The sequence below is a fragment of the Haliotis rubra genome, unplaced genomic scaffold (genome assembly GCF_003918875.1).
Source record: "Haliotis rubra isolate DU_JTF1 unplaced genomic scaffold, ASM391887v1 Scf864, whole genome shotgun sequence".
NCBI lineage: Eukaryota > Metazoa > Mollusca > Gastropoda > Lepetellida > Haliotidae > Haliotis > Haliotis rubra.
The window spans coordinates 52,943-70,610 of record NW_025767595.1 but is presented as its reverse complement, the minus strand read 5'-3'; the positions used below and the strand labels follow the sequence as shown (position 1 = coordinate 70,610).

At 41.4% G+C, this 17,668-nt stretch overlaps 1 protein-coding gene across 1 annotated transcript in view; it reads left to right on the top strand.

The window, feature by feature from the left end:
• LOC124263005 (parathyroid hormone/parathyroid hormone-related peptide receptor-like) overlaps nt 1–17,668 on the top strand; it is a 196,355-nt gene that overhangs the window by 156,407 nt on the left and 22,280 nt on the right. Inside the window, exons 4-12 of the mRNA XM_046697620.1 lie at nt 5,559–5,669; nt 8,478–8,602; nt 10,976–11,070; nt 12,487–12,652; nt 13,702–13,858; nt 14,862–14,922; nt 15,443–15,515; nt 16,063–16,154; nt 17,555–17,562. Of these exons, the coding sequence (XP_046553576.1) occupies nt 5,559–5,669; nt 8,478–8,602; nt 10,976–11,070; nt 12,487–12,652; nt 13,702–13,858; nt 14,862–14,922; nt 15,443–15,515; nt 16,063–16,154; nt 17,555–17,562 (888 nt within the window). The remainder of the gene's footprint in view (nt 1–5,558; nt 5,670–8,477; nt 8,603–10,975; nt 11,071–12,486; nt 12,653–13,701; nt 13,859–14,861; nt 14,923–15,442; nt 15,516–16,062; nt 16,155–17,554; nt 17,563–17,668) is intronic.

Sequence of the window (17,668 nt, the reverse complement as noted above, 5' to 3'; positions counted from 1 at the left end):
ATCTCAAGAGGCAGGATATTGTCACCTTTATCAACATGAGACCTGGGTTTTGCAAATATGTTCACAAAACGCTCACACAAAACTCATTTGTAAATCGATAGTGGGCAAGTGCTCGACATACGGAAAAAACGCCATGCTAGTTTGTCCATTGTGGACTTAAGATGAGTAAAACTTTCCTTTAATGTTTTGAGTAGATTCTTAACACTTTGTAAATATTACAGAAAGTTCAGAAGGTGTACTAACATGTTTGGGGAGAAATTAGTAAGAACCAAAGTAATTGCATTGAGAATGAAAACTTAAAAGATCTTTATATTACAGCAATATTTATGCAACGGGAAGACTTTTTCAACATTTACACGTAGGTTCAATATTATGTACCTTCAACTCTCATATCTTCAGTTCAGAACTCGCTAATTAGCTACACAAAGAAGAAGATAAAGATATTGATAATACCACGTATCACATGTTGATGCAGTGCTCATTCGTATCAAACATGTTGCTGTGCAGTGAAACTTTCTTCTGGAAACGCACGTCCCCGTGTTGACTGAATACTGACCCCGTGTGACCATGTCTTGTGACCCCGTGTTGACCATGTCCTGTGACCCCGTGTTGACCAAGTCTTGTGACCCCGTGTTGACCAAGTCTTGTGACCCCGTGTTGACCAAGTCTTGTGACCCCGTGTTGACCCCCCGTGTTGACCCTGTGACCCCGTGTTGACCAAGTCTTGTGACCCCGTGTTGACCAAGTCTTGTGAACCCGTGTTGACCATGTCCTGTGACCCCGTGTTGACCATGTCCTGTGACCCCGTGTTGACCATGTCCTGTGACCCCGTGTTGACCATGTCCTGTGAAGCCGTCTTGACCAAAGAGTTTTCTGTCTCACTATTTCGAAAAAAACCGCCAGGAGCTAAATATAAATGCAGCGCATAAAAACGGAAACAGAGTTTCTATATTCTGTAAACTCCCATTAATCATAAAGTCCAAAGTTCTACGGAAATACGTAAAACTGATGACCACAAAGGTGTTCTAGAAATATGCCAGGTGATCAGGTTAGGAGGCCATCTGGTCATGGAGATGACCAATGGGGTCAAGTAATGAACAAGCCAGCGTTTTCTGATGAAAAAAAACATGATTTATAAGTCACTTGGGGCTGCGAACAGCTGGTAATGAACTGGCAGCTGTGTGATGTAGTACGTCCGTCCTTGGACCCTTGTTATGTTGTAGTACCAAGAGGTCACCCTGACACTTCATCGTGCCCCGTCCTTCATCAACTTCAGTGGCACCTCTTATAACACAACTCTGGTGATTAACTACGAACCTGCTGAAGTGTTTAGTGAAGTTAAATCTGTTATGAACATATGTCACAGTTTTATCAACAAATCGTAAATTTCTCCTCGGTTTGGAGACATGTATCTTTTCCTGAATGATGGGATATCACGGTAGCAATTTTTAACGAGTATTGAGTGAGTGAATTTAGTTTTACGCCGCTGTTAGCAACATTCCAGCAATATCACGACGGGGGACACCAGAAATGGTCGTAGTGGTTAGAGCGTCCGCCCGGAGAGAGGAAGGTCGCTGGTTCGATCTCATACCAAAAGACGTTAAAATACGGTACTTGTTGGTCCCTGCCTGGCCCTGGCAAAAATGGGTACAACAACGACTGGTCGGCTTGGAGTCAGTATAATGTGTTTGAGTAGGGTATTCATGCTTAACTGCGGCATGGTATCTCAGTGGGCTAGCACTATAAAACCAGCTTCAGTCTGTGCTAGTACAAGCAGCTACACATACACACGCATATATGAGCGAAATATTCTTAAGTACGACGTTAAACCCCTATTCACCCCACTCTACATATACTACCACAAAAGCATGTGTAACCAATGTACATCATGATCTAAGGGCTGTAGCGACTGTCAGTCACATATCCTATCCTGTTCTGTATAACATGATACTAGTACATTATAGTCCGTTTGGCTCAAAATGGGACCGATGAATTACAATCTAACTCTAAAAGAACAACTAAACATAGAATACTCAATGAAACACTAATCATAATCATAACATCAGACCAACTCTGTGATTTTTTTTGCAGAATTTATGTCCTAATAATAAAAAAAGTTGTTTAACAAACTATCATTAAAATTTTGACACAGTTCACTATGTGTTACGGGGGAGGGGTGCAAAGGGAGGAACAGCCAGGTGTGCGAGAAAGGATGGAGACAGCACAGGTAAATGATTCAAGGGAGGACTGACTGACTGAGTTTGGTTTTACGCCGCTTTTAGCAATATTCCAGCAACATCACGGCGGTTCAAGGGAGGAACAGTGCTATATGTTTAGTAGTTTTCGAGTTAGACTGCAATTCATCGGTCCAATTTTGAGCCAAACGGACTATATCATGAAAAGGCTCTGCATCAGAGGGATGGGGGTGTAATCGGATGAACTGTTTAATTGGCATTTTGTAGAAGTTGGTATGTGACGGCAGATCCAAGAACAAAAAAGTTGTCATCCAAAAAACCTTAACTTCGTGGTATCGGATGGATTAGAATAGATCCATACAAAGTAAGTCGTGAAAGATTGATATTTGTCATTTTGCCCTTAGAAGTTGGTATGTGACAGTGAATAGAAGAATGAAGTTGTCATCCAAAAATATGTTACCTTCACTGGTATGGGGTGGATTAAAAGAGATCCCCACGTAAGTCATGAAATATTGATATTTGTCTTTGTCGGTTCAGAAGTTAGAGTTTAAAAGGATGTCAGATCAAAGTGTGTGCATACTTCTCTGTGCGGTTGATTTCGTTTCAAGTATGCGTAAAACCTCAAACATGAGCTTGAAGATTGCATGTCCAGATGTAGGAATTGAAGCGGATCTCGCCCGTCTGTTACTTAGGGTTTAGATATAACGTGCTTATATTTATTGTACTTGAGTCGACTGAAGATTAAAGGAGGTGCACTTTATCCCTAATGAATCAAGATTAACAGACTGGATCACGCACTGTTGGTTGTTGCTTAAGGGCAGGCAGGACGGGCCTGTTACCTAATCTAACCTCGTGGATGAGTGATTGAGTGAATATTGTTTTACGCAGCAATTAGTAATATTCCAGCAATATCACGGCGGGGACACGGACTTCACACATTGTACCTTTGTGGGGAATCGAACCCGGTCTTCGGCGTTACTAGCGAACGTTTTATGCAATAACAACTAAAGTCAGTAACTCACTAACCGATTGGTTGTAATACGTGTTACATTTGGGATTACACTTTCTCAGTAAAGAGCAGATTCTAGCACTCTTGTTGGATGGAGTTCCATCCGAGATTCGAACCCACACACAGAGTCAGGCACCTAATCGTTCCCAACATGAAGACAAAATGTCCCTTATAACAGATCTAATTAATTATATTTTATTTGACGTGAATGAGGGAGTATGGTTTAATGCTGCTTTTAGCAATATTCCAGCAATAACACGATCTGGGATGCCTGAAATAGGCTTGATACATTGTACCCATCCGAAGAATCGAACCCGGGCCTTCGTAGTGACGAAGGGATAATTCAACCACTGGGCTACCGCCCCGATTTCATTAGAAAACATAGAGAGATCATATGTATGTAGATGAACTATTCATCAACATTTCATCTTGAAGTTTGGCGAAGTCTTAACAGTTAAACCCGTGAAGATCCGGGTTAGAATTGATCTTCAGTTCCATGCGTGTCGTAAGAGGCGACTAACGGGATCTGGTGGTCAGGCTCGCTGATTTGGTTGACACAGTCATGTCATCGTATTCCAATTGCATATATGCTGTTGATCACTGAATTGTCTGGTCCAGACTCGATTATTTACAGACCGACGCCATATGGCTGGCCATGGAACATTGCTGAGTGCAGCGTAAAACTAAACTCACTCACGCACTTAACAGTTAATGGCTTTAGGATTCTTCTAAGAACACGAAAGGATAATTAAAATTGCCTATCGTCGTCATAATGATGAAGAACAAATTGCTAATTTAGCAACGGATATAACCGGTTCACGCAGGTCTTTATGTATAAAATTACCGTGATGTTATTATCCCAGCTTCTTGCATAAATATCGTTGTAAACAAGCTTCAGGTGTGAGTTACAGAGGATCGCTTGGTGTCAGTAACCAGAACCCTTACTGTGGTGGTATTTCAGACGTTTCCAATCGGCACGAGTTACCGTCAATGGGTTAGACACCAGTGTCACATGCAAGGAGTAGTTAGTTATGTCTTCCCGTCACAATTTATTAAGATAAATGGGTTTCCTGTCTTCAATAGACCACGAGAGTCATACGAATTCATGTAACGGAGCGGAACCCGACTCGGCGTCTCTATCGATTACCCTCTTGGCATAAACTTATTCCGGTGTTGGCCAAGCTATGTTCTTTGAATCTCTAATACTGACTCAGGCCAGACTTATCCTCTTATGGTTTACGGACGTATGACCTAAATGTTCTGGAGGTCGAAAAACTGTAATACATTTTAGAATATAATAGTATATATTTTCTCTCGTGATTTGTCATAAGTTTTGAATTTTTGGAATTCACTTTTTTAAGTTAATATATTTTAGTGCTGAATAAAAGCGACAACAAATGAAGCGTTTTGAACATTTTACGCATACTGATCGGCTGAATAATAAAATTAGATTGTTTTTTTTGTTTTGTTTTGTTTTGTTGTTTTTTTTGGGGGGGGTTCACTTCTCAATATTTTTGGGTCTGATGGATTCATAAACCATGTTTTGAAGTAGAAGTCGTCAATTCAGCTGTTCGAAAACGTGGAGACATCCACCATGCAACTCTAAGACAATGGTTCAAGTAAAACAGAGAGTTCATTGTGCCGAGACACACGTGTGTTACTTGTTCTAAAGCATATGTTCGAGTTTACCGATCTCGAGATACAGCTGATCACTGAAACGACACAGGAGTGGACAGACACTCGAATCCGTTCGAATTAACCACGAGGACCATTACATCAAAACGAGAATTTTCAGATAAGAGCGGATGTAGAAATGTGTATGCAAAACTGAAAACACACAGTAGTCGTCTTCTAGTCACAAGGGTTAGAAAAGTTTGCTCTAATGCGTTCAGTACACTCTGAAAAGAGGATCAGTCCGAGTTGTGTTGGCATGACGGATAGATCGAAGAAAGACTTTTCCGTGGGACCAAGAAATACTTGCATTTTTGTGTGCGTGTGTGTGCTTGCGTGTCGGTGAGCGGCTGTCCCCGCTGTGAGTGTGCGTGCATGCGTGTGGGAGTGATTGACGAGTATCCGTCTCCTACGTTAGAGTTTACTACTTGACGTGCGTACATGTGTGTGCGTGAGTGCGTGTGTGATTGACAAGAATGTCACGAGGACATGGAGCGTTGCTCATTATATCACTCTCTGGGTGGTATGTGTCATGTGTACAGCCCACATTGATGCAGCTGTTTTGATGCTGCTAGTGGCGTAAAACACAACTCACTCAACACTCACTAAATCACCATGACGTACAACGTAAAACCGCCATTATAAATCTGTACTGATGAGGTAATTATTCCTGCTACATTCAGGTCTTTACTGCAACAGAACATGGGACAACATAACATGCTGGGACGACAGCCCCGCCGGCGAAATCGTTCAACAACCCTGTCCGGCGTACATCAACGGCTTCGATCAAGGAGGTAAGATTGTTAAAGAACCACTAAACTTTGTTTTTTGTTACTCTTTTAACCATTACATATGAAAGATTTGTGGTTAGTCTTATGCGGAACACCAAATTTATTCTTTAAAAACCTGTGGTTAATTAATACCGAGCGATTAAAAGTGGCCAAAAAGTCGCCTGCTTCCCTCTCGCCCGCCAACGAAACCACAGACAGGTTACGTAACTCTGTCGCCAGAGCACTGCAGTGACGTCATATGAGGAACGATTTTCAGTTAGTTGTATAGAAAGTGTGTAGCACGCTCATCATTTTGATGATTTCTCGACATGAACGACGACATGCCGAATCGTTGCTTTGTCGTCAATTGCTCCTAGGGGTCGGGTGATGGTGTCACCATGCACAGATTTCCACAGGACCCCGCAGTTCGTGCTAAATGGGTTATGTTTGTGAGTGCGAAGCGAGCGTTGTGGAAGCCTGAAACGATATCTTACTTGTGTTCAGATCGCTTCACGGAAGTTAAAGAATCAAAACTACTTACTAGTTATAGTAAAATATGTATTTGATTGATGACCATAAAGATTTTCCATAACACAACTTGTAACATAACGATTTCTTCCTCGGAAGTGAGGTTGTGGTCGAAGTAACAATAATATTGTAAGTAGTATTATATTGACACCCACCTCGCTGCCAGGAGAGAATTGTTATGTTATACGCTATGTCATGCAAAATCCTATTGGCCATCAATAAAATACATATTTTACTACCAGTAGAAAGTAGTTTTGATTTTGTAACTCGGTGAAAACAAACCTAAATAGCATTTATCCACAGACTGGTGGATGTTCCCGACAGGGCGCCGCCATTTTTGAAAATCGTAAAATCTGTTAGAATTATTGAGATTATAGTTTGTTTTCATCAAGTTAGAAAATCAAAACTACTTTCTACTCGTAGTTAAATATGTATTGGAATCATAACCAAAAGGATTTTGCATGACACAACTTATAACATAACGATTTCTTCCACGGAAGCGAGGTGGGGGTCGAAGTGACAATACTGCGCGATAAATTTCTTGCTACATTCTACATGTCCACTCACCAGTATGTAGATACTAGTCAATGTGCGTCTTTATATTTGGTCTTATAATCCTAATTAGTTTATTATCATACTTTTATGCATTTTGAAACTAAATAAAAAGCTGACGATCTGCTGATACTTATAGTGAATTTATAACAGAACTGTAATATCTAGACATTTTATAGTTTGCCAATGTGAAACATAATAGCAAAGGAAAACAGTCATCAGTCGGATTAAATAAGTATATACTTGAAAACAGGATTTGACTAAAACACAAACATTATGAAAATGTAACTAGGCTGTTTGTGCCCAAACACATGTGTCACATCCACATAAAATAAGGTATGTGCATTTCTTCCAACAGCGACTGGCGAACAAAAACCCGCCTGATTTTGTTTGATTCATTGTACATGCAGTGTTTAAGATAACCTGATCTTGAGAGCACTTGCAATAGTGAACTGTCACAGTTGAAAATGTTTCATACTGTTTACATACTATTTTTATTATAATTCCGGTTACCTGTGTAGGTCCAGCTTAGAATATTGATCTTCAGCAACCCATGCTTGTCGTAAGAGGCGACTAACGGGATCGGGTGGTCAGGCTCGCTGACTTTGTTGACAACCATGTCATCGGTTCCCAATTGCGCAGATCGATGCTCATGCTGTTGATCACTGGATTGTCAGGTCCAGACTCGATTATTTACAGACCGCCGCCATATAGCTGGAATATTGCTGATTGCGGCGTAAAACTAAACTCACTCACTGGAAAGCATGGGGTAGTGGTGATTGATAGCACGAGCTACATTCTAGCTGGGTCACTATAACCTTACCGAGAAGATCCGGGTTAGAACTGGTTTTCAGCAACCCATGCTTGTCGTAAGAGGCGACTAACGTTATCGGGAGGTCAGGCTCGCTGACTTGGTTGGCACATGCCATCGGTTCCCAATTGCGTAGATCGATGCTCGTGCTGTTGATCACTGGATTGTGCAGACTCGATTATTTACAGAACGCCGTCATTTGTCTATAATATTGCTGAGTACGACGTTAAACTGAACTTCATGTTTACATACCGAGTACATCAACGGTGCCGTGCTTTTCATAACCCTTAAGGAGCTTACCAACAGTGGGAGTAGGAAGGGTTCCCTCGCGATTTCTTTCTTTTCACATAAACAGTCTGATAATTACACTGGAGACTTCTACAGTTTAGCTATGTATTGGTAATAGGCTAGAAGGTGACAGTGATAGATGAGCCCGGGACGAGGTGAGCACTTCTCGGAGAAGAAACTTGTCTGCTGAAGGTTTTACAGAACTCCGGGATCTGCATGTATTCAGTGAAAGACAATCTATGTTATTACGAAAGAATACACGTGATGGATTCAGGGCATATTTATATATTAGCAGCAAACACAAATCAAGATAGATAATTTTGGAAAGGTGGTGAAATTGGATTTTCAAGTCATGGTCAATATTATTGTACTTTAATGATGTGTGTGACTACATGAGTGTAACCCGTGAAGATTCTGGTTAGAATTGGTTTTCAGCAACCCATGCTTGCCGCGACTAACGGGATCGGGTGGTTGGGCTCGCTGACTTGGTTGACACACGTCATCGTATCCCAGTTGTGTAGCTCGATGCTCCTGTTGTTGATCACTGGATTGATTGATCCAGACTCGATTATTTACAGACATAAACAAACAAACACAATTTCATGGTTCAAAATGCTATAAAATTAATGTTTTAAAACTACTTATGCTTTCAGAGTTTGCCACGAAGGAGTGTCTCCCTGACGGAACTTGGTTTGGTTTCAACGGCAGCAGCAGGCCATGGACGAACTACAGTACCTGCAGCAAGGGGACGCTGCAACCACTGCATCACCTCATCACGGTATAGTACAGGCAAATAGAGTTAGCCCACCAGGTTAACCGGACATACAAAAACACATGCAGGTGTCCTTAGAATTCAAGTATTCAACATGGTTCCATATGTCACCTTTGCGTTTTTAACACTTTCAGTAAACACTATGAGTATTCTTTGTAATCACAAAACTCTGCCGAGCAAGAACCTTAATCCCATGAAAAAATCGTTGCATTTCTATTGTTTTTGTTGTTGTTTGTTTTGGGGAGTTTCTTTTTTTAATATCAAATTGAATATCATTTAGGGACTGGTCATATATTGTAGGGGTGGGTGGAGATGCAAGCCAAATTGTTACACACAATATGAAGTTGGTTGGTTGGTTTATCAGCAGTATTCCAGCTATATGGAGGCACAATATGACGTAGGAGGTGGAGGTGGAGGGGTTGGAGATTGTGTTAAAATATACTGCAGACCTCACAATAGGACCAGTCCCACTGTATTATAAAACAACTCAGGATAAGATAGATGAAATCATACAGATGAGATGAACTTTTTTCGAACAAAACTGTGCCTGTAAATGGTCAGACCTTTACGTAACTGACGTTCAGAGAATGGAAGCTCTTGTATGCCAACGTTAACGCCAACGCCAACGCCCATACACATACACTGACAGTCCGAATTAGCCAGTTTCATAGACTGGCGGCAGTCCTCGCCGTTAAGTCTCTTATTTAAGTACCATGGAAATTGGAAAAGAAATTCTCCACCGAAAACTGAAATACTGATCCCGCAGAAAGTACATGTGAGAACAAAACGGATACTAATTATTGATAGCTCGTGTATTGGAATTAAATATCTGGAGGCATCGTTCACGTGTGGCAGCCCCATATATCAAGCCGGTCAGTCCCTGTGTCAGCTTGGGTTCCTGTTCTTGTATGTACTCTTACGTAGGTTACGGTTTGTTGTTTTGATGGTGCTGGTGGTGGAATTGGGTTTAACTTCGTGCTTGAGAATATTTCGCTCATATGACGACGTGCATGCGTGTGTATGTGTATGTGCGGCTGCTTGTACTAGCCCAGACTTAAGCTGGTTTTATAGTGCTAGCCCACTGAGATACCATGCCGCAGTGAAGCATGAATACCCCACTCAGACACATTATACTGACTCCGAGCCGACCAGTCCTTGTTGTACCCATTAATGCCGAGCGCCAGGCAGGGACCAACAAGTACCATATTTTGGTATGACGCGGTCGGGGATCGAACCCGCGACCTTCCATTCTCCGGGCGGACGCTCTAACCACTACACCACGGAGGCGGTGGGTTTGTTGTTTAAAGCTAAATAACGTCATTAGTTCATCCGTTGCGACAACAGTAACTCCAGTTGTAATTCCTGAGGCGGTGGTTGTCATGTGCACTGAGCCCAGAGGCCTGTTTCGCAAAGCTATCGTAGCGCTACGACTGTCGTAAGTCTATGTTACAGTATAGGGTGAGTGAGTGAGTGAGTTTAGTTTTACGCCGCTTTTAGCAATATCCCAGCCATATGACGGCGGCTGACACCAGAAACAGGCTTCACACACTGTACCCATAAGGGGAATCGAACCGGGGCATTTGGCGTGATGAGCGACCGCTTTAACCATTAGGCTACCCCACAGTATAGGAGGTACGACAGTCGTAGCGCTACGATAGCTTTGAGAAACGGTACCCAAGTCACAAATCAGTTGGTCATGGAGAGTCCATGGATGGGTGACCGAGTTTGGCAGCTTGATACCTGAGACCTTCTGGAACGTCTGTCCTGCCCCACAACGAAGCACACGTGACTCATGCAGTCCCGCCCTAGGCTAGTGTTTGTTGAAAAAGTGCCTCTGTTCACCCAGCAGAATAATGGGTACCCGGTGGGATAAGTAATGTGACTATTAACCTTTTAGCACCTCACAGGCAGCTTGGGTTATCCGGGGTAATAATGTCCACCATGCTGTCTGCGCTTAGGGCATGCCCGAGCGGCGTGGACTTCAGCGCTGTATAAATTGTCTTAATATCATAAAACATGTTTACAGTATTTTATTACCCGTCCTTAAAACTGTTTCTGGCTCTGAATTTTTATGTAAAAAGTCAATGCCAGTCTCAATATTAATTTTTTTACCGAAGGAGAAGCTGGGAAAATTATTGTTTGACGGCTTCAGGGGCGACTAACGGGATCGATGACAGTGTTGATTCTTGAGCAACGTCTGAAATAGGAATTTAGAGCAACTTCTTCACCATTTCCTTTGGCAGAAGCTAATGGTGGAACGAGATATGACGTGGAAGAGAGATCATTCGGGTAGTGTTATTTAGTCATCTCCACCAGAGCGATATGGTAATTTGTGAGAATTTGCTCAGCATTATTACAGGACGTATCTCACCATTCCAGGAACACATGCCGCGCGTCAAACTCATGTACACGATTGGCTACTCCGTGTCCTTGACCTTCCTGATTCTGGCCGTCGCCATTATGGTGTATTTCAAGTAAGTATTTTCGTAACGTCCATTAAATGAAACTTTGCAGAATCATGTTCTTTATGTTAGAATTTTAAAGTATGAAAAAGTTGAATGGTACTGAATTGAAAAAACGTGGTAATGTACGTTCAATTCAACCGTGCTTTTTTAATTAAAACAATAAAGAATGAGACTACACGTATATTTTCCCAACAATGTATATAGAGAATACTACACTCGGTCTTATTACATACGAATTATACGAAACGAGTGTCCTTCCTATGGTATCTGACCGAGCGAAAGCGAGGTCAGATATCATAGGAAGGTCACGAGTTTCGTATAATTCGTATGTAAAGAGACCGAGTGTGGTATTTTATTTATTACCCACGTCTTACATGTATTAAATTGACAAAATAGCGTATTTTTGTTATGTTTTTGGTTTCAAACCGAAACCGGTTTCATAAAGAGGTTGCGGAAGAGTTTTGTACTGTAGTACAATATTTGCATGACGTCACACTGAAATGACGTCACTGCCTTGGTAACCGACGTCACGATGCATGTCAGTTGTCATCGCCTCGTACAGCCTCCTACAGTAAACTACTCCGTAGCACCTCGTTTCTTGGTTTTCAGTTGCTTCACTCGGCTAACATCACTGGTGGAAACATTGCGTTTATGTTTTTCGACGGATATAATGTCTCAGTTCGACTCACAATTAAACAGCACACAGCAACGTTCGCAATGTTTACATTCCCAAAATGCATTTAAGTTGTAGAATGAATGAATTCACCTGTCTGTCATAAATGAAAAAATAGTTACGTCAGAATGTGACCTAATTGAGAGGTCATCGGTTATCCAATCAAATCGTTAGAATCTCAGGTCATGTCGTTACGACACAGGTCAACGCGATACAACACTCGTGTGACGTACGAGATTAGTATGCAAGTACCCATACGTTGACCTCGTGGGTAATAAATTAAATGTATTAAAAGGCAAGGTTATGAAATAAGTAAAAGTAACTGGTCGTTTTGAAAGTAATGTAACTTATAAAAATAAAAAATGATACCCACAATTCCCATGGCATGTAAACATCACTTCCTGTTGCCATCGTGTTTAATTTTGAAAATGGTGATCTGGTTTATATATATTTTTCTCGACAAAGATGCAAAATCGAGACCAAATTATTATTAAAGCCTAACATAAAAAAAACGTGGCCTTTCACTATGTATAACGTTTTGGTGCCAGCATCTCTGGTTTGGCAGGGCATCTTCATGAATGGAAGACGATTCTGACAGTACATTTTCTATTTACAACCCCGCCACAGGCATGTTATATCCAGCAAGGATTTGTGTAGGCGGCGTCAGCAGGAATGGCTATTGTAGAAAGAGTAGATTACGTTTCCTGATCAGAGTTTAGTCGATGGGTCTTCTTACTGAACTGTTTTTTCAGACGTCTTCATTGCCCGAGGAACATGATCCATCTCAACTTATTTCTGGCCGTACTGGTGCGAGCTGGTATTTCTCTCATGAGAAGCGTGCTGCTTGTGAATGACGTCGGTTTCCCCGGCGACGTCGCCGTCATGCCGTCTGGACAAATCATCTTCCTGGATGGACCGGTAGGGGTTTCAGTAGTGCATTCCTTCAGGATTGGGGTCGGTAGTTAAAGCGTTCACTCATCCCGCAGAAGACACGGGTTCGATTCCCCACATGGGTACTATGTGTGAAGCCAATTTATGGTTTCCCCCGCCGTGATATTGCTGGAATATTGTTAAAAGCGGCGTAAAACTCAACTCACTCACTCCTTCAGGAGCAATTCATGGCAAATACTATGTAGTGCCTTTAAAAAAAAGAAAAGTTAATTGAAATCTGAAATGTGTGTCCATTGTTGTTTTTGGACTTTTAGAGAATGACGTAATAGGATTTATTTAAACAATATGACACAAAACGGCTAACGAAGTGTCAATGATGTGCTGGTTGTGGACTGGTTGGTTGTTGAACACCGAACTCAGCAGTTTTCCAGCTGTATGGCGGTTGGTTGACGTGGAAGAGGGTGACTGAGTTTGTTATGGCTTCAACTAATAACACGTGAAGACCTGGGTTAGAACTGATCTTCAGTAACCCATGTTGTAAGAGGCGACTAACGGGATCGGGAGGTCAGGCTCGCTGACTTGGTTGACATATGTCATCGTATCCCAACTGCGTAGATCGATGCTCATGCTGTTGATCACTAGATTGACTGGTCTAGACTCCATGATTTGCGTTGGGCGTTAAACCCAATTCACTCAATCTCTCTAAATCAATCACTCAATATAACGATGTCATTTACTCTTTTGTTACATCACCTATTACCATGGACTATATTAATCATACGCCAGTATATTTTCTCGTGCTCGCTATACAAGTTCTCTGTTAGGTAATTGACGGCAGCCTTGTCGTTAAAGATCTAGCTCGTCATGTGATACAAATGTTTGGATAAAAAAGAACGAAAAATATATCATGCCTTTTAGAGTCGCTTCAAGATGCGAAAACTTAAAAAATCATCCTTAACCGGGGTCGAACATATGAACTGGTGGCCATGACGTCTTGGTTCCTATAAAACAAAATGGTTGTTATATTCAGTGCCTAAACTGATATGTTGTTTATCATTGTCATTCCGTGTTTACAGCACTGGGAGTGCCGCTTGTTCTTCACTCTGTTTAACTACGCCATCATGACGAACCTGTTCTGGATTTTCAACGAAGGTCTATATCTCCAGCTGATTCTTTCAATATCCGTGTTCGCGGAGAAGACCAAGCTCCGGTGGTTCGTGCTGCTTGGCTGGGGTTAGTATGTGTTTTTCAGTGGGACATTATAAAGTTAATTGGGCATTGGTGGCCCAGTTCTCTCCAGGCGAAGCGGTTCGCTGTCAGGAGTTGCGTCCCTTTGACGCACGAACCACCTTCGTTGATTTGCCAAGGCCCTAAGACAATAATTTTAGGGAGAACTCCAGTGCAAAATAATTTGACATGGTTTTGGAATACCTCAAGCTAAAATAAGACTTGTCCTGGGTTATTTGTGGTTTGTTTGTTTGTTTGTTTGTTTGTTTGTTTGTTTTATTTTATATTTTATTTTTTATTATTTTTATTATTTTTTTTTTTTTTATTTTAATTTTATTTTTTATTTTTTGGGGGTGCTATTTTTTATTGTTTTGTTGCTTGTGGGGTTTTTGTTTTGGTGTTTTTGTTTTGTTTGCTTTGTTTTTTAGGGGTGTTGGTTTTGTTTGTATGTTTGTTGTTGTTTGTGGGGTTTTTGTTTGGTGTTTTGTTTTTTTGTTTGTTTGGGTTTTTTGGGGGATGTAGACATGCGTTTTTAAATAAGATAACTGTATTTTAAGGACTAAATGTCCCAGATAATGTTTTTGACTGTCCGCACCATACCTATGTCAAAATGGTATGCCTCTGACACCTCTTAACACGTCACAGTTTAATTCTGGAAACCCAAAAGTCCAGAAACTCTCAGCACTGCAACTTTCTGTGTTTGACAGCTGTCATGAATATATACTAAGGATGGAAAAATGAAAAGTGGCCACAGTGCAGAGAGTTTCTGGACTTTAGGGTTTCCAGAATTAAACTGTGACGTGTTTCTTGTTTTCCTGCCACTTTATAGGGGCGATGGGGTAGGCGTGTGGTTAAAGCGTTTTTCATTTCGCCGAAACACCGTGTTCGATTATCCACACGGTGTCCCCCGCTGTGATACTGCTGGAACATTGCTCAAAGTAAAAACATACTCACTCACTCTTAAAGTTATGGAATAATAATAATAAGCTATGTTTCCGATATATTTCAGGCATGCCGATATTATTCGTCATTCCATGGGCGATGGTTCGATTATATCTCGACAATACGATGTAAGTATAATTTTATGCTGCAGTGTACCTATTCGTATCGCCGTGTTTCTTTATACAACTTTAATTACCGCTGCTGTGTTTTATAACATTTGGGAAAGATTGAAGATTGTAGCATCTGCTATAGGGATCAGATGGTCGGAACCCGTGAAGATCCGTGTTAGAATTGATCTTCAGTAACCCATGCTTGTCGTAAGAGGCGACTAACGGGATCGGGTGGTCAGGCTCGCTGACTTGATTGACACATGTCATCATTTCCCTGTTGCGTAGATGGATGCTGATGCTGTTGATCACTGCATTGTCTGGTCCAGACTCGATTATTTACAGACCGCCGGCATATAGCTGGAATATTGCTGAGTGCGCTGTAAAACTAAACTCACTCACTCATTGTGAGTGAGTGACGTCACCTTCTTAACGAAGCTCTTTCAGCGAATGGGAAGAGGGTATGTATCAAAACTGAATCAAGCAAAATATATATGATGATTATCTCTGCGGTCTATCCAATATATTTATCTGTTCCCAGGTGCTGGAATGTACACCATGGCCATCCCAAGCTGTACTGGATCATCAAAGGTCCAATGGCAGTGTCGGTTGTAGTAAGTCATTTTGCCTTTGACATGAATCAGATATTTTTAATCACAGGTAGCTCTTTAAAGCGTTTGCTCGTCGCGCCCTGATGGGTAAATTGGTCTAAAGTTTATTTCTGTGCCCGTATTGTGATTTTGCTGGAATATTTAAGAACGGTGTAAAACACCACTCACTCGCTTAAGACGCTCAGTGCTGAATGTGTAAAATGCGCTGATTGATATGTAAATCGTTCATTTCAGAGATTAAACTGTTCTTCAGCTTCTGCATCCAATTCCCATCCCCTTTGAACAATAGGCAACAATGAGATCCATTTATATACTGAACACAATAAGTTTGGGATCATGATCAAATTCGGGGCATATTTTTTGTAGCTAGGTCTTAGCATACTATTTGATACACATGTATATACTCATGATCCCAAACGTTTTTGTATTCAGAATGTAATTACTTTATTAAACATTTTGAATGACCTTTTTAGAGACAATAGTCAATGAACATGTTCGAAAACTATTTTGTCATGTGATGTAACTCCTAACGTTGTTGTATTGTTTTCAGATCAACTTTATATTTTTTATCAACATCGTTCGGTTATTGTTCACGAAACTCTCTGCGTCCAACTGCCACGAGTCTCGAACATTTCGATACAGGTAAATATGTCAGTTGTCAGACAAGGAAAACTACAAATGTCGACAACAACGTAACTTTTAACGTCAAGTAACTTACGATAAAGGAATGTCATTTTCAACATTCAACTTAACCACAGGCAGTTGTATAATATCATCGATTTTAAAGGGGCGGTTGGGCAGCCTGGTTAAAGCGTTCACTCGTCGCCCCAAAGACCCGGGTTCGATTCCCCATATGGGTACAATGTTTGAAGCCCATTTCTAATGTCCCCGCCGTGATATTGCTGGAATACTGCTGAAAGCGGCGTAAAACTAAACTCACTCACTCACTATCCTCAGAAACAAATTCCGTTTGGTGTAAAGAGAAACATAGCTGTTGACAATACACTAATTACTTGTAGTGTATATACTCAGCTCTAAAAGAAACTGAAATTTTCCGAAAGAGAAGATGTGCAGATGTGTTATGTCTATATTGGTACATGTGCCGCGTTATATCCAGACGAGTACACACCCTGAAAGAATTGGTCTTCTGGGTCCCGATCCACAAAGCGTTCGTATTTCTACGACATTCGTAACCCTATGATAAACTATAGAGTTACGACAGGTCGTAACGTTACGAACGCTTTGTGGATCGGGCCCCAGCAACGCATGCTTGTCGTAAAATGACAAGACTGTGTCCCGATCCACAAAGCGTTCGTAACATTACGACCTGTCGTAACTCTATAGTTTATCAAAGGATAACGAATGTCGTAGCGCTACGAACGTTCTGTGGATTGGGATCCTGTTGTCCCTGAACCACATGATCTTTTCCTTCCGCACAACCTTTTCTACAGAACAAAAGACCTAGATGAAGTCAGTCTTGATCTCCTCAGTTTCAGTTTCTGATTCTCCGAGCTCAATTGAGGCTGCTCTTCTATAGTTTTAAAGAGAGATATTTCTGTCCATCAAATATATATATATAGTGAGAGAAAACAAATGAGGGAACACCCACTTCAGCGGCAGTTCCTTATTTATTCTCAGATTTACTCCCATAGCGCTGTTCATAGCTGGTGATGAAAACTGGAATATATTAAACGAACGTTTGAATTTCCTGTGTTTCCTTTATTTGTTTGTCTCCAGCATATATTCAACGCATAATATCAGCGTTAGTCTGGTAAGAAGACGCGGCATGCGTCTTGGTCGTAGCCATACACATGTGTTGAACACGGGTTAAACTCCCACCTCACCCCATATTGTTCCGGGAGGTGGGGTAGCCTAGTGGCTAAAGCGTTCGCCCGTCCCGCCGAAGACCCGGGTTCGATTCTCCACATGGGTTCAATGTGTGAAGCCTATTTCTGCTGTCCCCGCCGTGATACTGCTGGAATATTGCCAAAAGCGTCATAAAATCATAGTCACTCACTCACCCCATATTGTTCTGTTTTTAGGTGCATATGTTTGTTCATGAAACTAGCATAGACAGTACATATTGTGTGCAAGACGCCCGGGCCAAGTCTATAGTGATTCTGATTCCCCCCAGTTTTGCCATTGTACTACATGGG